The 24,184-nt window shown below is 46.3% G+C and overlaps 2 protein-coding genes across 2 annotated transcripts in view; one reads left to right on the top strand and one right to left on the bottom strand.

Annotated features, from left to right (window-relative positions):
- The window catches only part of SYCP2L (synaptonemal complex protein 2 like), a 192,242-nt gene extending 179,954 nt beyond the window's left edge, over positions 1–12,288 (bottom strand). The window contains exons 1-5 of the mRNA XM_062187104.1: positions 12,229–12,288; positions 11,062–11,199; positions 10,851–10,974; positions 7,107–7,207; positions 6,734–6,758 (exon numbers count right to left, since the gene is read on the bottom strand). Of these exons, the coding sequence (XP_062043088.1) occupies positions 6,734–6,758; positions 7,107–7,207; positions 10,851–10,974; positions 11,062–11,199; positions 12,229–12,288 (448 nt within the window). The remainder of the gene's footprint in view (positions 1–6,733; positions 6,759–7,106; positions 7,208–10,850; positions 10,975–11,061; positions 11,200–12,228) is intronic.
- Positions 12,289–17,387: 5,099 nt separating this feature from the next.
- Positions 17,388–23,114, top strand: GCM2 (glial cells missing transcription factor 2). The gene is made up of 5 exons (XM_062187329.1): positions 17,388–17,477; positions 19,643–19,895; positions 20,009–20,121; positions 20,647–20,772; positions 22,194–23,114. The coding sequence occupies exons 1-5, from the start codon at positions 17,388–17,390 to the stop codon at positions 23,112–23,114; spliced, it is 1,503 nt and encodes a 500-aa protein (XP_062043313.1).
- Positions 23,115–24,184: the final 1,070 nt, after the last annotated feature.

Genomic DNA, 24,184 nt, shown 5'->3' with positions numbered 1-24,184 from the left:
TGGAAAGAAGGGGTCAAAGGAGGTACCTTTCTTTGAAGGGAGGAAAGAACTTCCACTTTGACTATGGCCTTGTCTAAATAAGATTGCAGTTGGCAAACTCAAAAGGCTTCCATAGCCTTGCAACTCATGACAAGAGCCTGGGGTGATAACTGACGCCATAAACAAGAGTGTCAATTGTTAAATCAACAGGAGTCACTGTGCACTTACTCCTCATGTAGGACCTCTGTCCTTAATGTGTTGTACTATGAATTAATGGTATAACTACTACTCAAACAGTACTCTATACTTTGTGTGTCTGTGTGGGTGCAAACTGTTGAAATCTTTACTTAGTATACACTAAATTGATCTTCTGTATATAAAAAAAGTAGAACAGCTAGGACATGAACCAGCACCCATATGGGATGCCAGCACTGCAGGTGCTGGCTTTACCCACTAAGCCATAGCACTGGCCCCAAGCTGCCCCTTGTGAAACCAGCATTCCATATCAGAATGATAGTTTTCATCGCAGCTAATCTGCCTCTGATCCAACTCCCTGCTATTGAGCCTAGGAAGGCAGTAGATAATGGTTCCAGTGTTTTGGCCCCGGCCACCCATGTACGGGACCAGGATAGTGTTCCTGGCACCTGGCTTTGACCCGGCCCAGATGTAGCTGTTGTAGCTATTTGGGGAATAAACTAGTGGATGGAAGCACTCTCTTCCTGTCCCCTACCTCACACTGTCATTTTGCTTTGCAAAGAAAGAAATCCCAAGGCCACGTAGGTATGTATCACACAGATGGCCACTAAGGAAAAACAGCAGGACGTGCAGTGCGACTATGCTGTGCACATCAAACCTCAAGTAAAGCTGTTTACCTGGACTAAGATGTGCAGCTCCTGCACAGTCTTCAGTTGTTTAGGTGTGCTTCCTGCATTTGTGTATAAAAATAAAAATTGTGCAAGGTCTTACACGGACAGAGAAGCAAGCATTGAGAGCAAGACAGAGCTCTCGTCAGCTGCTTCCCTCTCCAAATGTCCAATATGGGAGGAACAGACCAGGAACTCAGTCCAGGACTCTGAGTGGTAGGGACTGAGCCATCTGAACCATCACCTACAGTCACCCAGGCATACGTTGTCAGGAAGCTGGAATCAGGAGCAGAGCCAGGAATCACACCTGACACAGGGCGTGAACATCTTAACCAAGACCAAAGCTTTGCCCCTAAGTAGGGATTTTTAAATGAAGTGTTGGCCTTAACTAAATAGCAAATCACAGAAACTTCAACAGCTCTTTATATGTCAGCACACAGTGAAAAGAACCAGGCTATGTAGTACTATTTTATGTTTACTAAACAAAAACACGATTTTCATATACACATGTTATGATATCAAATGACAATTGTAAAATTCATGATAGTGTTCTAACAGAACTTGGAGAGGCTCATATGTAGAATTTAGATATGCCAATTATTCATATTTTCAGTTTTTAACTCTGACAGAGCAAGGACATAAGCCTTAGAGCCATTTTAATTCCTTGCACACGTGACTGACAGCAGATCCAATCCTGCAAGGGCTTCCGAGCCCCCTGCATTCTTCCTCAAACCAGCTTGACCCTGCCTCAGTCTTACTAGCCCACACAAACTGATCATCGCCACCAAACACCCTCTCCCTGGTGACCCTCAGCTGCCTTGTCTCTATAGACGAGGATTAGAGAGACAAGGATTATATAATCCGCTGTGTTCACCTGTATATGGACCAATAATGAGCCATCTCTCAGGTTTATTCCCTTAATAAACTTGTATCTGGCTGTGGGTTCATAGCATGCCTCCTCTTTGTCCTGTCTTTTCCTTACAAGCTCAAGAAATAGGAACCCAAACCAGGAAGCAGAAATATAGAAGACCCCTCTTCAGTCCAAAATAGCTCCATGGATATTGCCAGGTGATCTCTGGGACCCAGCTGGACAGTGTGAGGCCTTTAAAGTATTCGTGCACCTTGTCAACTAGCAAATGCCAGGTGTCGTCCTATTTTAAGACTAGCACGAGAAACCAACAGCATGTGGCTGTTCAAGAGGAGAGAAAACACGGTGACTCAAGAGGCAGAAGTGACATGAAAAACGCTTACTTCAGGAAACCAAGATCTAGGAAGCATCCGATCTGTCTTCTCACAACCTGAGTTCTGTGATAAAAGATTAGCTTTGGGGTCAGCATTGTACCGTAAAGGGTTAAGCCACCACTTGCAATGCTGGCATCCTGCATGAGCACCGGTTCAAGTCCCAGCTGCTCTACTTCTGACCCAGCTCCCTGCTCATGTGCTTTAGAAAGTAGAAGATGGCTTGTCCTTGGGCCTCTGCACCCACAGGGGAGATCCAGATGAAGCTCTTGGCTTCAGCCTGGTCCAGCCCTGGCCATTATGGCCTTTTGGGGAGTGAACCAGCAGATAGAAGACCTCTCCTCTTATTCTGTATCCCTCCTCCCTCTCTCCTCTCTGTAACTCTGCCTTTCAAATAAATTAAGTCTTAAAAAGATTAGTTTTGTTGGGGGCCAGCACTGTGGCGCAGCGGGTTAACGCCCTGGCCTGAAGCGCAGGCATTCCATATGGGCACCGGTTCTAGTCCCGGCAGTTCAACTTCCAGTCCAGCTCTCTGTTATGGCCTGGAAAAGCAGTAGAAGATGGCCCAAGTCCTTGGGCCTCTGCACCCAAGTGGGAGACCTGGAAGAAGCTCCTGGTTCCTGGCTTCAGATTGGCACAGCTCCGGCCGTTCTGGCCATCTGGGGAGTAAACCAGCAGACGGAAGACCTCTCTCTAACTCTTTCAAATAAATCAGTCTTTAAAAAAAATTAGCTTTGTGGCCGGCGCCGTGACTCAACAGGCTAATCCTCTGCCTTGTGGCGCTGGCACACCGCGTTCTAGTCCCAGTCGGGGCACCGATCCTGTCCCGGTTGCCCCTCTTCCAGGCCAGCTCTCTGCTGTGGCCAGGGAGTGCAGTGGAGGATGGCCCAAGTGTTTGGGCTCTGCACCCCATGGGAGACCAGGATAAGCACCTGGCTCCTGCCATCGGAACAGCGCGGTGCACCGGCCGCAGTGCGCTACCGCGGCGGCCATTGGAGGGTGAACCAACGGCAAAAGAAGACTTTTCTCTCTGTCTCTCACTGTCCACTCTGCCTGTCAAAAAAAAAAAAAATTACTTTGCTAGAGAAGGCAATAATCTAAAATGAAGAGGTACATAAATGAGAAAGAGGTGCTATAAGAAAAATCAAAGCTATTCTAGATATTTCAACTTGGAGGAATTTAACAAAGCATTAGCCTAAAGACAATAGTAGAGCTGAGAAACCAGACTGGAAACAGTGAGATATTCCAGAGATTAATCAATAGAAAGCTACTCCCTACCCTCTAGGGGCTGGAGTGTCACAAAGAGGAAGAGGTACTAGCAGATCCCAGGAATTTAGGCCACCTGGCAAAAGCTACTGGTGAGGCCAGCATGGCCACTGCCTGCAATGCCAGCATCCCATACAAGTGCCAATTTAAGTCTCTGTAGCTCAGGTTAAAGTCTCCCTACTGATGTGCCTGGGAAAGCAGTCGATGATGGCCCAACTGTTTGGCCCCTGTGACCCACGCGGGAGACCCAGATGGAGTTCCAGACTCCTGGTGTCAGCCTGGATCAGCCCTGACCGTTGTGGCCATTTGGGGAACAAATCAATGGATGGAAGGTTTCTCCATTTCCCCTTTCTGTAAGTCTGCCTTTCAAACAAATAAATCTTATATATATATATATATATATAAGCTATTGGCACAAATGGACCAGAGCCACAGGGACTATTCTAGCAGGCTGTCAGCTGGAAAAAAAAAAAAACACCTAGGGATTCTACGCAGGGAGAGAGACAATGGGGAATGGATCTGGGAGCAGAAGCAGGTCACCACCATCCATGAGTTTCAAGGAAACAAAGACGGGATTGCAGAACTGAAGTCTGTAGTAGAAGCAGCAAGAACAGAACTCAAGTGATGACTCAAGAATGGCTATCAAACTGCATAGGGGAAAACGGTACATAGGAAGATAAAAAGATGCAACAGGTGAATTACAGCAACCTCACAAAGAGCAGAAAGAATGTCCATAGTGTACTAGCTGACATTCCTTTCCTCCACCTGTTATGCAGCAGCCATACTGTCCAGGTGGGACGGACCTGCTCCAGGGGTGAAGCCCGACTGCCTTAAGTGACATGGAGGGACAGACTGATCATCTTTTCACCTTGACTGGTTTAAGTAGCAGGGAATCCAACCAGAGCAAAACTAGGTCTTTCGTTTGATAAAGAATATTTCCCCCAGCTGTGAACCAGGAAGCACAAAGCTTCCATCGCTGGCATCTTGCAACCAACAAAAGAAACCAATTCGAAAACACAGAACAGACTGAGGAAGGCAGAATGGAAAACACTGCAGGCCGGCGCCGCGGCTCACTAGGCTAATCCTCCGCCTTGCGGCGCCGGCACACGGGGTTCTAGTCCTGGTTGCCCCTCTTCCAGGCCAGCTCTCTGCTGTGGCCAGGGAGTGCAGTGGAGGATGGCCCAAGTGCTTGGGCCCTGCACCCCATGGGAGACCAGGAGAAGCACCTGGCTCCTGCCATCGGATCAGCGTGCTGCGCCAGCCGCGGCAGCCATTGGAGGGTGAACCAACGGCAAAAGGAAGACCTTTCTCTCTGTCTCTCTCTCTCTGTCCACTCTGCCTGTCAAAAAAAAAAAAAAAAAAAGGAAAGCACTGCAGAGAAGTGGAAAAGAGTTACAGTGAAACTGCTCTGAAACTTCCCCTCTGGACTCTCAGTTCTTTGAGCCAAGAAGTTATCATCCAGGTCCATTTGAACCAGATGTTCTGTTGCATACACCAAGAGCACTTTAGCTCAGTGATTCTCAACTGTAGGGAATTTTGCCCACTAGGTGACAACTCCATAGTGGCTGAAGATGTCTTTGGTTGTCACAATACGGGTTTGGGATGTTTCTGGCATCCAGCAAGTGGAGGGCAGGGATGCTGTTAACTACCCTTCATGTACAGGATGGCCCCCACAACAGAAGAATTACCTGCCTCAAAATGTCAGTAACACCAAAGTAGAGAAACCCTACTCTAACTGATCAAAGTACCTAGGAAAAATGCTTTCCTAACAATTTTGATTCAAAATAAGTCATCAATTACCATATAAATGTGTGTATGTGCTCACAACCACTAATATAAGGCGACAAAACAAGGTTATCAAGTGGACAGCCTGTGAAGAATTATTGTTCAGAAGCCAGAAAGACTCTATGACCACAAGCTCTGACTGTGTCCCACTCACACTGTAGCAATGCTCTCCAAAATAAAACAGCTCATGAAGACAGAATAAGGAACGAAAATATGGGAACATCATGACACAAAGGGGGTTGGTTAAAAAAAAAAGCCCTAAGTAACTTGTCAATGATGTTGGAACACAAGAAAAAGAGCAAATGATAGTTACAAAGATACTCCATTTGCAAATTGCTGAAATCTTTAGAGTTGGTTTTCTATATATTAAGTTAATTAAAAATTAATCTTAATGGAGAATGGGACGGGAGAGGGAGGATGAGGTAGGGTGGGAATGGGGCTGGAGAGTAGGTTTGGGGAGGGAAGAACCACTATATTCCTAAATATACCTATGGTACCCATGGAACTTGCATTCATTAAATAAAAGCTTTAAAAAAAAAAAAAAAAGGATAAATCTTATGAGCCTAAAACTCAATAGAAGATGGGGAAGAAATACAAACGTGTTAAATTCTTTGCCATCTACTATAAAAATAAGACACTATCATTTTTATGTTGGTGATTAAATGGAGTAAGGACTGAAGAATAAAACCACATAAGCCATTCAAACCTCTAGAGGGGGACCACTGAAAGAAAACATTACCTGCATAGCAACACACAAAACAAAGGAATGCTGAAAATGGAATGCTGGCAGGAGGATACCCAAGTCTCAGAGCAGAGAGGGATTTCATTCTAATGGCAGGATGAGGTATGCAGGTCAATGAAAACACGTTTGTACTTTAGAGAGAAGTGTTAGAAGTCAGCTCCATAGAACCTGGGCATGACACCCACTCAAGGTGGCCATCAGAGGACACACAGGGAAACCTTGGAAGAGGCTAGCCCCTATACCCAGAGTGGGCTCCGGGCACAAACTTTCACTGCTACCGACTGAAGTGTGTGCCCTTCTCAAATTCACACATTGAACCCTGAACTTGATGGTATTTGAGACAGGCTATTGGGACTTAATCAGGTTATGTGACATTAGTATGGGCCTTTGTGATACGATATGGCCCTTGTAAGAGATAGAGCTTGGTGGCTCTCTCTCTACTATATGAGGACACAATGAGCATTCTGAAGGAAAATACACCCCAGGACCCAGCAATGCTGGCACCCTGATCATACTTCCAACCTCCAGAATGGCGAGAAATTCTAATGCCTGTATGTTCTGAAATTTTTGGCTTTACACTTTTAAAAGATAAAGGCATCTCAATCAGCTCCAAGTTAAATCAGCAATAGCTAAAGTTGGCTAGTGTGCCTCTCAGGTCCAAATACAACCAAGTAGCAAGATGGTTACAGCAGCAACTGAAGAAAATGTAGCCAGGCAAATAGACATCAACAAAATGCATGTTGTTTCAACATTGTAATATGCCTGGTCTATAAATTCAAATAATGTTTGAACCCACATTATATCCAAATTATTCTTTGTATCAACTCAATAGCCAGTTAGTAGCCAACAATATACTTACCTTGACTACTCCTCCTGGAAATAACCTAATAAAGAGAAAGAAAGGATACAGCTGTTATTCTAAAACAGCATTATAAACTGTAACATCGGTGCTAATGCTGACTAATGGACAGAGGTAGACTTGAAAAAGAATTTGAGAAAGTGTATGGGAGCTTCAATCACTTTAATAAAAATGAACATAACAATCAGGTGAATATTTATATGACAAACACCTCTCATTTTTAACATTGAGTGTGTGTGATCAATGTTTGTTACTTTCACATAATATTCTGATAAAGTCTTTTAGCAAAACACCCATCTTATGGATAATCAGGCTTTGTAAATAACTTGGAGATTTCCAAGGGCACGTGCCCAGGAAAGCACCCAATCCTTACCACAGCAGTGTCAAGGAAGTCTCCTACGGCACTGATGAGCGATGCATCCGAGGCTAGGTCTTCCATGATCAGAAATCCTGTTATTCTTTCGAACCAGGAAACTATGTACTCAGGAGAGAAAACACTGATGGAACCACACGAGACTGAATAATTGCAGTCCATTCAATAAAATTTCACAAGGCCATTTTTGCAATAGACCAAAATAGGCCTCAAGACCCTATTCCATGCCATAACCTTTCCACTTGGGCCTGGCTCTCAGGCCTGCTACCTGGAACACTCAGAATGGAGCTGGGCTACTCCAGAACTGTACTAAACTCTCAGGTTATGAGCTAGAATTGAAGACTTGGCTAGGGTGGATGCCAGAAAGCTACAGAAAGGGGCTGGTGAGACAAGGGAAAACCTGGTGATCCAAGAAGCTGTAGAAAACAAGGTATCAAAGGAGATATAGAATTTGGAAAGCGCTCCGGAAGTTCTCCTGGTTGCAGTAGATAAGACAGGTATCCAGGGCTGGGGCCTATGTCAAACACTGCCAACTAATCGGAGGTCCGTTTTCATAGAAACTATCAATCAGATTAGTGTAATTTAAAACAAACTTCTGTCACCTTCCTAGACTATTTATTCAATAGTGAAGGCCATCTATGGAACATCTATGAGACCTGCCAGAGAAAAGATCCTGCACACATAGTTGGAACTCATCCACTGAGCATGAAGCTAGTAGCACGAGCTTGTGATAAACAACCCTTTATGGAGTCTTCAAAATGCTGCACTTCGGAGCCAAGAACCAGAAGCACTCAGCTGAACATTACAAACAAACCAATCAGGCCTCAGCCTTGGATGGGCATTGAGAAAACCTAAAGAGCTTTGGAATTCCTCCTTCGCCCTCTCCCATCCCTGGGACCCACCCCAGACCCAGGATATCAGAACTGCTGGTGATGAAGCCCAGGGTTAACTGTGTCCAGGTGACTGTAATGTACAGCAAGGTCTGAGAGCCACTGTGTCTCAAGTAATGTTTTTTTTATTCAAATCAGAAAAATAGTCAATTTCAACATCACCTGGGGCCCAGCATTACAGCACAGTGGGTTAAGCCTTTGCCTACAATGACGGTATCCCACTTTGGCATCCCATAGCAGAGTACTGGTTCAGATCCCAGCTGCTCAACTTGGTGAAGACGTAAGCCTCAGCCATTGTAGCTCATTGCCCAAAGGATAGGTTAAAAAAAAAATAATTTATCCCTTATTCCCAAATCCCAATTCATTTCATACCCTATTCTTCCCCACCCTACACCCCGCATTCTAGCCCCTGCTTTCCAAACCTGGGGAAAACTTGAAGAGCCTGTACGAAGGAATTCACCTCCACCTACTGGCCCCCACCTGTACCCCTGGCCCACCTAAGTATAAGCCCCCTGCCAAACGTTCTGTCTGGGTGCACGCTGACAGTCAATCTATGCAAGTCTTTCTTTGAACATTCAGTCTGGCTGTGAATCTGTACACTGTCTCCTCTCTGTTCTGCACCCGTTTCCTTACATTTGGTGCCCCGTGTGAGGCGGCACCAGTCTGTACCCCTTTTCCTTACACCGCTTCCCAGCCAGCTCCCTGTTAATGCCCCTGGGAAAGCAGATGATGGCCTAAGTGCTCAGTCCCCTGCCACCAATGTAGGAGACCTGGATGGGGTTCCTGGATCCTGGTTTTGCCCTGGTACAGCCCTGGCTCCTGTGGAGTGAACCAGCGGATGGAACATCTTTCTCTCTAGAGATCCACTTTTCGAATAAATAAATCTTTTAAAAAAATAGAATAAAGAAGATTGAATCGTCTGCCTTCTGAGCACCCACCACTATTGAAGCTGTATTTTCTCCCTCCTTGAATTCATGCTGAAAATGTTTTTAAAATATTATTGTGACGTAACTTACCCCCAGGTACTTGCCTCAGGAGGTGACCTTATCTGACTAGGAGAGCCCACCTTTAAGATTTATTTGAAAGACAAATTCACAGAGACGGAGACATCTTCCATTCACTGGTTCACTCCTCAGATGGTTGCAAAGGCAAAGGTGAAACCAGGAGCTGGAACTCTATCAGGGTCCCCAAATGGGTGGCAGGGGCCCAAACACTTGGGACTTCTTCCACTGCTTTTCACAGGCCATTAGCAGGCAGTTGGATCGGAAGTGGAACAGCTGGGACTTGAACCAGCACTCATATGGGGCGCCAGCATCATAGACAGCATTACCTGCTATGCCACGATGCCAGTCTTATCAAAGGGCTATGCTTTAAGTGTGTCACTATTCCACCTATCCCCGACCAAAGCCTATCTTCCAGCTCCATCCCAGCCCCCAAAAGTATTTTGATGAGCATAGGCATTCAAAGTGAGTGGGGAAATGCCACATTATTGGACCTATACTTGGGAACAAGGACCATCCCTTATCTAACAGATGCCCTCATGGTCCCCACAGCTGTGTCTGCCAGAAGTCAGGCAGGACAGCAATGACTTAAGATAATATGATCTAGGACAAGCTGTTTAATCCTCCTAGATCTTAGAGCATAGAACTAAATCCTTTCTGTAGGAAACTCTTATTCTTGAATAACCTCCAAGCAAATAACAATTTTGAGTCTAGCATATTGCTTTTTGATACTATCCATCTCTTCCCCTTGGCCAACGATTACGTGAAAAAAAGTACACGTTTTAGGAAGTACCTAATTATGGTTATGAAATTTTTAATCAACTAGAATTCCAATGGAATCTACAAATTCCTAGTTGACTTCAAAACTCCAGTGAATATTTGATGTTGACACTTAATAAATGTTGGGAGGGCATTCTTAAATCTAAGTAGGGAAATCAGATGGGGACATATTACAACCCACACTCCAAAAAGTGTCAAACTTCCCCTTAGGATGACACCCTGCTCCGATTCCTCTGGGGTTTTATCTTCTCTTCCGTGCTTCCTGGTGTCTGCAGCACTTTGTTTATGGGGGGATGGGGTGGCTAAGGGGGGGTTGAATACCAAATGGAATGCAAACTGTTTGCATACCCATGGTCTTTGAGATGCATTAAAAACACTGCCCACTGCCAAAGTCCCTGGGAGGAATTTGGAAAGACCTGCAGTTTGCCTTCTCCTGGGGCAGCCCCCCAAATCAGTGACAGAGAGGATGCAACAGACATTCCTAGCTCAATCTGGCCTTAATAAATTCCAGGTATAGCAGCCCAGGAGGTAAATGAAGACTGCTACCCACCTGGCCATCTTCCCATCTCCTCACCAGTAATCAAGTCTCGGGGCTGCAAGGATTTTGCAACCTCTGCTGTGTTCCCTGATGCTGTTGTAAAGGTCTTCTGGTTATTTAAGATTTTATGACTGGAGTTACTGACTAAACCAAGATGTTTGCTATTTGTTTTTCCAGATTTATCCAGGATTTAGAAAGTAGAGAAAGGCCAGTGTTACATGGGCAAAGTTTCTGGTGATATTTCTAGGTCTAATCTTGTTCATAAAGTCTACTGAAATAGTTACATAGCCTACTCTGTTTACTGAAATAATGAAGCACTGTTACTGCATAGCTCATTGATGAGAGGGGTAGGTGACTCAGTCCTCCGCACTCCCCAGCATATACATTGGGAAATCGATTTCTGATTGGATGGACAATAAGAATGGATACCAATTTCTTTTGATTTGATCTCAAAGGAACATAAAAATGTAGCTAGACAGCTAAATCCACCCTAGCTGTTTAAGTCACCCAGCACTGTATAATTAAAATCTGACACTTATCTTTGGGATCAGACCCTGCTGAATTAGCAAAGGCTCATCTTCTTTGGGGTTGTCTATGAAGAACCGCTGAATGCATTTCAGCAGCAGGGAAACATGCCCAAACGCATTTTGATCCAGTTCCTAAGGATTAGGCCACACTGTATTACAACTCTCATCACCAGTTATACATAGGTACTTTGTCCACAACACAAACCAAAGTTTACTTGCCTTATTTATGGCTCTACCAAGTTGGTGTAGTAGAAGATGACTGTATTTTTGAGGATAATGGCTCTCTTTCTGTTGAAAGTATTCTTCGATTTTCTGAAATCCTTTACCATCAAATGCATCAGTCATAAGTGATTGAAGCTGGAAAGGCGATACTCTGCAAATTACTTTTTACCCCAAGAACATTTTATAGTAATATTTCTAATCAATACTGTAACAGTTCAATGTGAAATACATGGTCAACATAGAACAGAGATCTCTTGAATAGTAAACAGTTATTTAACAAATGATCAACGTTTTTGCTTCTTGCAGTGAGGTTCCTAAGCCAGTGGGCAGCATTAGCATCACCTGGGTGCTTGTTAGTCCTTAGAGTCAGTGGGGAGCCTGTCAGGTGATCCTGATGCATGCTAGAGAACCACCTGGCTTAAGGAAAACTACACATGAATCTAAGTGTTTTCTGGCAATTGTGAAACACTAAAACTCAGGCTTGTGATCATTAAGTCATAGATGATCCTAGTAGAGGAAACTTAATACTAACCAAGACAAAGTTGATGAATTTACAAATTAGCCATAATGAAATTGATTTGCTAACGGATTATCCAAGATGTATTTTAAGTATGTACACTTATCACTTCTCAGCCTTTTGGCTAAGATCAAGTGAAGTATGTACACTTGCATAATGTCCTTAAATATCTCTACTGTAAAAGTCAAGATCTCTAAAAACTCCAGTCCAATCCTACAGACCAAATTACTATATATTTTTAATAAGGAAACCTTTTAGTATATGCAGCTCAAGATTTCACTTACTCTTAGTTCTGGTTTAAATGAAGGAAACGCATGAAATTGCTCCATTTAAACACATTCTTTTTTTAAAGTTACCACAAGTGAGCCTTTTGTGCCAGGTGTGATGCGTGTTCTGTGAGTATTCACTTAATCCTCACAGCCCCTGAGCTGTCAACAGGTGGCCAGAATCCTCACAGCTAGGGTGGGAGAGGCTGAGTCTCTCTACATCACGGAGCTGGGGGTCACACCCACAATCTAACTCAGCAGCACCATTCGGCCTGCTTCAAACCGTGCTTCCCCTCCTCTCAGGATAACCCTAAACCTGTGGCTGCAGGCCTCCGAGCCTTCTGCTCTCTATCCGCTTCTTAATCTGCCTTCCCTACTCACAAGTCCTAGGATAAACCCAGCTCTCCCTTGCAATTCCTGTTCCAAGCCCACTTTCCACATGGCGTGCTCCTCTGATCTCGATTTGTCAGGTAGGCCTTCCAGGACCACCAGGTTCCTCCTTTTAGTTTCAATCCAATTAGTTTCAATCCCAACGCCCTACTTTCCTTCTTGCCTGGTGATCTGTTTCCCTGGCTCTCTGCCAGTCTCCAAACTCTGAGGCCAGGAACTGTGCTTGCTTTGTTCAGTACTGGCTACCTACATCTAGAGTAGTACTGGGCACAAGGTCCTTTAGCCTAGGAAAGTTGAAGGTACAATTGGCAATATATAATAAGTTAGATGTGAGAAATTAGAAAAGGAAAAATAGAGATGTCTCCGCTTGTGGCTTGAGAACCGAAGGAACCACTGTTCTGGTGGCCCACAGAGAACCGAGAACTCGATAGACCTAGATAGGGCTCACCCGCACAAAGAAGGAGAAACAAAACTTGGTCTTTACCCAAAAAGCATCGTGGGTCTTCCCAACCCCATCATCTTCCTTAACAGACAGCGAAGGGTCTTTTTTCTTCTGTGTGCAATAAAAAGACATTTAAAATTTTTCCAAAGCAATGCATTTCAAGTTTTAAGAAATGAAGGCTTCTATTGTTTTCCTGAACACAAGATTTACTTCCCTATTTCACTCATCACAGGTCTAAGAAAAAGAGCAGTTTAAGAGCTTTACCCAGCCCTCCTTTAGCATAATCTTTGACAAATAGAACACAAAGCCCACAAGCACAGCACAACACATTTGAGTAAATGATCACACACACAAAAAGCTAAACTCCACCGGGGTGGCTACAAAGTAGAATTGTTCACAACGAATCATTTTCAGATGCTGGGTTGCTAGGTAAGATTAAGCCAAGTGTCCCAAGTCCCCAGTTTGTTTTACCTACAAATTTCAGCGATACTCTAGGGCTCTCATACAGAAATTTCAAAAATCAAACCCCAAGATTCGTGATGGCTTCATGTTTTCTTCAGGAAGCGATCCCCGGTTTTGTAACACTTTAATGCCCCCATGAAAGGGCAGCGTCTCGCCGCCTCCCTCCAACAGTTAATTTAAAAGTACACCACACACACAACGGTTTAAAAGAAAAATCCCTTCTAATGTCTAGAGGGGGCGAATGGTCCTACTTCCATATGAACTTGACCAAAAACCCTTAAACATCGGGGTATTTTACAATACTATCACCTTCATTCATCAACGTGGAAAAAGGAGGTGAGTCCCAAGGCCCAAATCCGGGGTCGCTTTTTCCCCACCAGCATTGCACCCCGAGAACGCTAGCAGGGGCTCCGGCGGCACCGCGACCCGGCCGCCTTGCCGGTGGTCACTTGTCGCGCAGGTCACTCCAGCGTCTGGACCCCGGCCGGGAAAACAACCGGAGCGACTGGAAAAGGCCTGCCTCGTCCCTCGGGTCCCTCCCTGAGCGCACGGGTCTCCGCCCCGCCGCCCAAACACCCCAGGCTGACCCAAGGCCGTGGCGGCGCTGGCGGCCGCAGACTGCGCCCGGCGCCTCCCGCACAGCTACACCTGAGCCCGAAGGGCGGTGGCGAGGAGGCCCGGGCTCGGCGGGCGCCAGGTTCCCCAGGGCTCACTCACCCGCGGCATCGCGAGGCTCCCGGCCCGACGCTGCGCAGCCCCGGCTGGCTGGTCCCAGGTGCCTCTCACATTCCATCCACTCCAGAAATTCCAATTTATAAACCCGCCGCTGGGGTCTACTGGAGCTCAAGGTCTGGCAACTCGAGAGTCACGGGCGGGCACCCAACGAGCACACGCAGGTGGAGACACCTGGGCGCGCGCCTTAAGCGAGAGGGAGGGTCCCAAGCGTGCGAACCTCGGGGCTGACATTTTCCTTCTAGCGAAATTCCACACCGGTGTGCGTCTCCCTCCAGGAAGCCGGGGAAGCTTGCTCTCCACTCTCCGAAGCCCTGGAGTTTTTGGTTCATGACTTTGTGCGGACCAGACCTGCATCTAGGACCACGAGAGAGACGTTTTCTTTTTGTTTTGTCTAGGTGCCCTGCTGTGTGTAGTGCAGGGGAAGTTTTGTTTTTGTTTTTAAGCAAATGATTACATGAATAGGGTAGCAAAGTAAGTTCAGCTGGAGTTTAAAAAAAAAAAAAAAGACTATCAAATCGAAACATCCCTTGAGTTAAAAAATCGACTTATATTATACTAGATGGTGCGAGTATTTCAGGTCGCGATGTTTACAGAAGATATTTGTCCGCATCAAAGCAGAACAGCATAAAGCCAGGTTGCCCTTAGTAAGCCCAGGCTTCCCACGCACCTCCAGTCCCTTCCAAATGATACCCACTCCCTGGCACACATGATGTGAATCTACTTACGTTCACTTGCTTATTTTAACCTCAGCCTAGCAAATTCATAGGCTGTTCTTTTCCTTCGGAATAAATGGACTCTTACAACATTAAAATAGCAACCAAGACGGTGTGTGTCAAGTATCTCGCATCAATGCAAATATCAGGCAGGGAAGAACTGAAAGATAATAAAAAGCAGTAATCACAACACTGTTTAGAGAAAGGTTTTCTTAACAGGATGTAGAAAATTTCATAAGCAATTTTTTTAAAGATTTATGTTATTAGTATGAAAAGCAGAAAGAGAATTTTCACTCCCCACTGGCTGCAACGCCAGGGCTTGGCAGGCCAGATCCAGGGGCCTGGAACCCCATGCATGTCTTCCATGTGAGTGACAAGAACTCAGATGTATTAGCAGGGAGATGGATCAGAAGTAGAGCAGCAGTGACTCAAACCTACTCTGTAGGCTTAACCTGCTGAGCCACATCTCCTGCCTCATAATCAATTATTTTCAGATGGGGAGGGGGGTGGAGGAGAGGGGAGTTTAGTCTTCCAAACTCTACAGTAGCAGATGCAAATCTTCTGGGAAAAATAAAACATAATAGCAATATCTATTTATTAAACTTTCATTTTGATCAGCTTTCATAAAACTGTAGTATCAGTAAAACATAATTTTATGGCAACTTGGAATATATATCCTTACTCTTCTCCAACTAAATATGGGAAGGGCTCTGTAACTGTTCTAGACACTTAGAATCCATTTAGAAATCAACTGATTTTCCTTTACATTAAAAAGTCACAGTTTTGGAAGGTGAGTACTCTCTAGGAACACTCCAAAAATAGAGGCGACAAATCTTCTGATGTTGTTTGCATAAGACCAGAAATTAATTGTTATGCATTCTCAAAGGTAACTTTAAGTGACTTGTTGAAGTTAAAAACATTTGAGAGTATTATCTTAATCCATTACATTTAACGGACCATCGATTTATTCAAAATTGAAAGTCAGGGGTTTTAATCTAGCGGTGGAAGACAAAAAGCAACACAAAAGCATCCGAGCGGCAGGAATTGGCGGAACCCTGGGCAGTGAGGCAGGAACCAGAAATCCTGCAGAGCCGGCACGTTTGTCCCCACCACACCTGAGCGGGCGACCACTGGAGAGTGACTTGAAGCAGAATCCCTATCAACGACATTTCAGGAAAACAGAGAACTTTCTTCCGTTAAGTCTGTCCGCCCTTGTTTGAGAGTTCTCCAGCTTAAAGCTAGAGGAAGAAGTAAGCGCGAGGAACTGCCCAAAGCCGGCCTTACCTTCCTCTCCCACGCGCGCCCGCGCTCACCTGCACCCCGCGCCCACGAGCTCACTGCTCCGCCGCCCTGGGCGAGCTGCTCCGAAACCTGCTTAGCTGCCGGGAAGATCGATTTTCCTAAGCAAGCTTCACTGTGCCCTTAGCTGGGGAGGCAGGCGAGTGGCCAGCGTGGACGCTCCCTCGCTGCCTGGGGTTGTTGCGCGCCTTAGATGCACCTGCTTTCCCGCCTTGCGTCAACGGGGAGAACCAATCCCGCGGTGTTGCGCACGGTGCGCGGGTCTCCAGGCTCAGAGCCGTGCGGGTACAGAACAGCTTCTAACAGTGATGTGCTGGCTCTCTTTGACCAGGGCTGGAAACTGTGGGCAGCAAAACAAGAGCTCAGGGAGCAAATTCTGGAAGCCCAGCGCTTTTAGTCACTTCAGTTGCGGGCGCGTAGGTGAGGCGACCGCATAGGTGAAGACAGCTTGGTCCTAGCCCTGGGAACCACATCGTCCTCGCCAGGGGTCCTCCAGGCCCCCGGAGCCTCACAAGGCTGTGATGGAATAAGTGAGATTTCGTCGTGAGATTGCCACAATAAATATGTATTTTTTAAAACAGTTGTGTTTAGATAGCGTTGGCAACGTCGGCCCCGCAGGTGCGAAAGCTGCAGCTTGGAGGATGTCCAGGCGGCGGAGAGATCCGCAGGTTCTTGGAGACTCGGGCGCCTGGCCCGCCGAGCTCAGCTCCCTGGCCCTGGCCAGCCAACTCCGGCGCATCTCGCCCGCCTCCTTCGGGGTCCCCATCTGGGACTCCCCTCCCGCCGGCCAGGTCCCCCTGCAGCCCCTGGTGGCCTGGGCGCGCCAAGGCCCATCTGCGCACGGAACACCCAGTGACCCCTCTGACGTCCAAAGGCTCCGGGACACGCACAACACCAACCGCAAGAGCTCCAAACCCGGACCGGGGTTCCCGCGCTGCCCCGGAATTCAGGGCTGGCTCCCGGGGGACTTAGGGGGGGAAAGCTCCGCACCAAAGTCCTAGATCTAAGCCCTCTCCGACACGGAGCCTGAGCGAGGTTCAGAGTAAACTGGTTTGCAACTTAAATGAGACTTCAACCTGCCCGCCTCCCCCACCCCCGTCCCGGCGCCTTAGCGTCAGGTTCCCTCAGCTTCCAGGCCCAGCTCAACCTTGACGTCTCGGTTCCTGGCTCTGTCCGAGAGGGGGTGACTACAGAGGGGGGCGAGGAAAGGCGGAGCGGCTGCACCTGAGCGATTATAAACGTGCGGGATGCTGGGGTCGGGCGGGTCCCTTCAGCACCGCAGCTGGGGACAGGGCTCTGCCTGGCTCCCAAGCTACAGTCCGCGGCTTCCGGATTTTTAACTCTCTCTCTCTCTCTCTCTCTCTCTCTCTCTCTCACGCACACACACACACACACACACACACTCCTTTCCTTTTAAAGAAAGGAAAGCCGCCGTGCGCCCCTCTCCTCTCTTTTTCTCTTTAAGGATCCTGCGCAGAGAGCGCGGGCGAAGCGCACGGATGCCGGTGGACGCCGGGCAGAACGCGGACCCTGTGTGCTCCCACGGGATGAAGCTCATCTGGGACATCAATGATCCGCACATGCCCAAGGTGAGAGTGGCACGCGTGGCGGGGTCCATCCAGAGACGGGGATATGGCAGAGACCCTGTGAGCAGGACCCCTTCCCCCTATTTCTGAGAGCCCTCACACGCAGAGGGAATTTCTGTATTCTCTACAAAAGGTAGATCTGGGTTTGGGGCTGTCTTCTCTCTGCTATTTCCTTGTGCGCTTGTCTCAAAACACAGCGAAGGCAGCAGGGAAAGGCCATCAGGAGACAGTAGACTCCCTCACTTTCCTTTACCCAAGAGAGAAATCAAATGCCCCTCTGCTCCTCCACTTATTTGAAATCCAGTAGAAATTGAGGGAAGAATCTAAACAATGTAAATACCACTGCTTCTCTCACATCCAAACTGTGAGAGAAGGCTGTAAATGGAGGCGACTCAAATCTGAAACAATTTATTCAGCCATTCTCTACTGCCTGGATGAAGGAAACTCCACAGTTACACTCCTGGGGCCATCAGCATAGTCATTCTTTTAGGGTGAATTTTTTGTTTTAATGGGTGGGAATACAGAGAATGAACTGGGAACTGAGCAGTACCCTTGGTGATGCTGGTTCAAGTCAAAAAGTCCTGGGTGCAGGTGAGGGGACCATGGGAGTTTCTTCCCCACACATTTGTGAAGGTAGACCTGAAGCAACGTGGTGGCACAGGCTCAAGAGACATAGCATTTATCTTCTATTATGTGCCAGATTAATGTTCAGAAGAACAGCAATTCATTGGAATGCAACACGTCTTTGGACGTGCACATTTGTAGTCGGTTTGTTTTAAGGTCTGCCTACTTCAGAGCTACACTGTGCCATCTGTGCACAAGTGGACCACAGTCCACACGTGTGTCTCCTCCTTGCTGACTTCTATCCACATAAATCCTCATGGAAAACATTCTGAGCTTGTATTTTACATGAGAGTCACCTCCAAGTAATGCAATAATGGCTCATCTCTTAAGGATTTTCTTTTGCTTGGGAGATTGATTCTTCCATAGGGAATGTGTGTAACATCTCAAAAGCGACAGACTCACTGGAATAGTGAAAGAAAATGGAGAAAACTTAGCAAGCTAGCACTGCTCTAACCAAAGGAGAAGCTAAACAGGCTCCCTGACCTTGAGAGAGTCCTTGAGTTTGCCTTAGTCTCAGAGATGAACCTGTCATCAGGTGGAGGAACTAGATAACCATCTCAGCTCTGCCCCCGCCCTACAGTCCTGTTCTCTGTATCTCTACACACACAAGCATGTCAGAGCAAAGGAAACCCAATCCTGCAATCCTCTGCTGATGTTTTGATTTTCAAATAACCTCCTCTGTGTCTTCACCTGCCATGTCCCTGGCCCCATAGCTGGGTGAACTCTGGGGCTCAGTCTGTACCATCAGGGCAGAACTCAGGGTATACTCTCAGTGGCTGGTTTGTTACTAAGATACTAAAGTTGGATGTTCAAAGATACTCACGTTTAATAAAAACATGGAGTTAGCAGCATGAATACATCACTTGGGACTTAACCTTAAATCAGTATATTAATGTATGCTACGCTGGCAGTCTAGAGGAGAGCCGTCTTTGCCTCTCTGATGTGCTGTAGACATTGCTGATTATGTTAAAGTCCATTTGGTTTGGCATAGGCAATCAAGAGCTTTTGGGAAAAAAACACACTGGGCTATAATACAGATTTTTACAGGATAAATTTCATCCCCACGATAGAGCATTGCAATCCCTTTTTTACGCTGGCACTTTCACACTCCACTTGAAAATCACATTTAAACAAACCAAGAACTGGTAAGAAACACAAGCTGTGGAGTCTAAGTGCCAGGGTACAAATCCTAGAGCTGGGTCCTGCGAGCTGTGTGACCTTGGCCAAGCCAACTGACCCCTCTGATGTCCATGTCCTAGTGGGTAAAATGGGTGGAGTAGTACTTCCTGCCCGCACATGTGGTAAAGGCTAGATGAGTTAATACAGTGTAGCATTTAGGAGACAGGCAGTGTATACTCACCAGTGACTAGCCATTTGTCCCAAAGGCAGCCATAGCCAGGAAGAGCAGCATTTTGTGGGGGTATGGTTTGGTGTTTCGCAGCATTTTGGGATTTAACAATAACCTGTTCCTCTTCTAACGGGCTTGGAGAAAAGGGCAGTGCGTGTGCTTGGAGCCTGGTCGAGCTCGGCGCCTTTTTTCATAGGAGCCAGCCCACTTCGACCACTTCCGAGAGTGGCCCGACGGCTACGTGCGCTTCATCTACAGCAGCGACGAGAAGAAGGCGCAGCGCCACCAGAGCGGCTGGGCCATGCGCAACACCAACAACCACAACGGCCACATCCTCAAGAAGTCCTGCCTGGGCGTGGTGGTGTGCGCGCATGGCTGTGTCCTGCCCGACGGCTCCCGGCTGCAGCTGCGACCGGCCATCTGCGACAAGGCGCGGCTGAAACAGCAGAGTGAGGGCGCGGGCGGGGCGGGGCGGCCTGGGAGTCCTGGGTCCTCTCCCCCCAGTATCCACTTTCTTCCCTCGGAGCCCAGGGTCTAATCTCTCTCCCTTGGGGGTTTGCAGAGAAGGCGTGCCCCAACTGTCATTCGCCTCTGGAGCTGATTCCTTGTCGAGGGCACAGTGGGTACCCGGTAACCAATTTCTGGCGGCTTGATGGCAGCGCCATATTTTTTCAGGTAGGTGAAGTGAGACTATAATTCGTGATGGGCGTGGAGTGCAGCTCCGGTGACCAGAAATGGGTGTTGGATCTCCCCCAGGGACCTATTAGGCAGAAGTTCATAAGCTGTGTGTTTCTTTAGGGCCGTGGTGGACCAAGGTGTAGTTACAGCTCATTTAATAGGTTGAAGGGAGTGCAGGTAATCTTTTAAAATGTCTATTATTGATGCCATTTTATTCAAGGATTCTTTTTCCTATCATTTAGGAAAAAGACAACTTGGGATCTTGGGAAAGGCGTGATTAACTCAGGCCCACATGGCTAGCTGCAGGGGTGGAGCCTTTTTTCATAACATCATTCATGGTCATACAAAAATCAACTTAAAAATTAGCCGGCTGTAGATTCATTGAATCGCAGCTCCCCCCTGCGGTTGCCTTGTCAGGACCAGACCACATGATTCTGTGGGCCTTATACTGCCCGGGAGCCAGGCCTTCCCCACCCCTGCTTCAGAGGAGCAAACATCTGACTCATTTCTTCATTAACGCAGGCCAAGGGGGTCCACGACCACCCAAGACCAGAGAGTAAGTCGGAGACGGAAGCTAGAAGAAGTGCCATCAAGAGACACATGGCTTCTTTCTTCCAGCCCCAGAAGAAGAGAATTCGAGACCCTGAGGTACTGGGGAGCTGGCCCAGCACCGTGCTCTGTGTCTATTTCCATAGCAGGATACACTGATAATTAATTGAAATAGGAATCTCATACAGTAATTACAAAGTTACGATCTTATGTGAAAATTATCTGACAAAACATAGTGTCAACATTGGGATAGAATTTCTAAATTTTCGTTTGTTTTATTTATTTGGAAGGCAGAGACCCAGAATGCTTGCAATGGCCAGGGTTATGTCAGGCCAAAGACAGAAACTGAGAATTCAATCGGCATCTCCCATGGGGGTGGCAGGAACCCAACTACTTAAGCCATCACCTGCTATCTACCAGGGGGAGCATTAGCAGAAAGATAGAATCAGGGAGTTTAGCTGGGACTCAAGCCCAGGTACTCAGGTATGACATGTGGGCATCTTAAACAGCAACTTGACTGCTGTGCCAAAGCCCATCTCTGGAGAATGATTCTAATCCCTCCTTAAAAAAAAAAACTTAAGGACAACAATATAGTTAGGGTGTGTGCTGACATCCAAATACATGATCCAGTTAGTGACAAAGAAAGAGATACCATAGACTCCTTGATCATGGGAGAGACGTTTCAAGACCGCCAATGGATGCCTCAAACTTCAGGTCATACCGAGCCCTCTTTATACTGTATGTGTGTGTGTATATATATATATATATATATATTCATAGCTATAATAAAGCTTAATAGAATAATTATAATAATATGTGTTAATAAAGCTCACATATTATTTCTGGAATTTTCTACTTAATTTTTTTGAACAGTAGTTGACTGTAGATAATTAAGGGAGGATTATGGCAGGTGCATCCTTGAGAGAATGTTTTACATTGCTTACACAGGAACAGATAAAATTTCTTGGGGCAGTTTGATCCAGTTTGACCTTTCAACTGGAGCTTGTCAAGCAGGCAAAGTGTTAGTGTGAGCAAAATAGAAACTGACATTATTCCAGCACTTCCTCTGTGCCACATACTGATCTAAGAGTGTCATACATCTGATGATTACAGAAACCCTACAGTCAGGTTGCTGTTGTTAAGTCCCATGTTTGAAATGAGGAATCCAAGGCTCAGAGAGGTTGGATTAGCTCAATTAGTGAGGGGCAGAAACAGGACTTGAACCCAGGACTGTATGGCTCCTGAGTCTGCTCTCTTATGAAGATAATATGGGTGAGAATAGGGTCATTTACTGTTCAAACCCAAATGCCTGGCTGCCAGGGACCTTCCGTGTTCACTGTGTGATACTCAGGCCTGAGTTAGCTCAAGCTTATCCATCCCTAGACCACGGACCCAAATCCTGTACCCGAGCAGTACTGTCCACACCACTGGGAAGCTGGGTTTTATTTATGTGATTGGCTACTGTTACAGGAGGGATGTGCAAACAATTTATTTATCATATGTCTGTATCACTTTTTTAGGCAGGAGAGAATCAAGACAGACGTGGAGATTTCAACACACCACCCCTGGAAAATCCAGAACTGCTCGATACAATTGCTGACCCCAGCTTCCCTATTTCAGCTCAGACTTGCCCCTCCTTCCCAAACTCTGAGGCTTACAAAGCCACCTGTGACCTTGCCACCTTTCAAGGAGACATAATGCCACCCTTTCACAAGTACCCAACCCCAAGAATCTATTTGTCCAGGCCAACTTGTAGGTATGAATTGGCAGGTCCTGATTACACAAATTCGAACCTATATCCTACCTTGTATACAGAGTCCACCAGTGTCCCTAATGAAGCAGAGTGGGTTCATCTGAACACACTTCAGTATGATGTCAATTCCTACAATAGCTATGAGAGAAGCTATGACTTTACCAATAAACAGCATGGCTGGAGACCAGCTCTTGGAAGACCTGGCCTTGGGGAAAGAATTGACCATGGAGAGTTCCAGGCCATGGCCACTAGGCCTTATTATAACCCAGAGCTTCCCTGCAGGCATCTCACATCCCCTGCAGCAGGTGCTCCAGCCCTACAGACAGTCATCACCACCACCACCAAAGTGTCCTACCAGGCCTTCCAGCCCACTGCTCTGGCTTACAGTGACCACGTGCTAGAGCACTCCAGCCTTTCCAGCTGCAACTATGTCTCTGAAAATGCTCTGATGTCTGTCCATCCAGAACCCTTGGACACCCCAGCCAGCACCAACAGAGCAGCCTCTCCTCTGACACTTCCAGGAGACTGCCAGGCCATCAGACCCACACTGGACTTCCCTCAACGGGAGGCTCCCTCGAGGACAGATGGAGCAGACACTTGGGATGTGTGCTTGTCTGGGCTGGGCTCTGCAATGAGTTACTCGGATAGGGCAGTCCCATTCTTGAGTTATGACAATGAGGACTTTTGAAAGACAATCCAGGATGCACCCCAATATTGACTGGCGAACTGGCAGGCAGTAGAACATGAAATGACACCTATCTCACTCTTCTTGTACATCAAGAAATAGAGATTTCTTTAGTAGTCAGGATGCTGATGAGCAGAGTAAATGGCTAGCTGGGATGCTGAGATGGCACAGGGAAAGTCTGCACAGCGTTTTGAGACCAGCTGTGGGTACACAGAAGTAGCTTGGGAAGCTGAGAATCTCCAAAATGAGCCAATCAGCCAACTGGAGCCCACAAAGGCTGAACACCGGCCCAAGTGCACTGAGCTTGCTGGCTGCTGCATTAGTCAGGGACCCCAGTTCTGGTTCTAAGCCAGCCTTTTCTCCACTTGACTTTATAAGGGAATTTCACCCCTCTCTATTTGGCTGTTAGAGACTACCTAAAGAACTCCAGGAAGAAACTTGCAAAATCTTATCCCCTGCGTCATTTCATAAAATTTTATTTAGCGTGTAGAATCTGTTAAAATAGCTTTAAGAGCTTATTTTGATTATTTTATCTCCTCCCGTTTTTTTTTTTTTTAAGGAACTCTCTGGCAATGATAAAATACAATAATTTGTAAAAGAATTTGGGTTTTCAGTAGTAGCTGAATAGCTTTTCTTTACATAATGGTTTTCATTACAGAGACAGCCTAACAATGATATGTGTTTAATGAATTCTTACTGTACTAAAGATTTTTTTCTTGATTAGTGTTCAAATTGAAATATTTTATTCATGTATAGCTTTGCTGTTCCTTATAAATGTAATTTATAATGTTCAATTAAATATAATTAAACATTTTAAAGTAATGTAGCTGATGCTTGAGTTATTTCAAAACAGAATTAGGAAAAAAATTCATGGTAGCACCTGGAAACAGGTTATGTAATACTTTATATAGTATTAAACCTTATTAAATAGTTTGATAGCATTGTAGTTTGTTTTTGAAATGTTATTATTATACTCTGTCACCTCTTCTCAACATTTGGAGGACACACATATGAGCTTTTGCTTTGCTCCCAATACTTAGAGGATATATACTAAGCTTTCAAAGATAACAAAC

This window comes from Lepus europaeus, chromosome 3 (genome assembly GCF_033115175.1).
Source record: "Lepus europaeus isolate LE1 chromosome 3, mLepTim1.pri, whole genome shotgun sequence".
Taxonomy (NCBI): Eukaryota; Metazoa; Chordata; class Mammalia; order Lagomorpha; family Leporidae; genus Lepus; species Lepus europaeus.
This window is presented reverse-complemented; position numbering and strand designations above follow the sequence as displayed.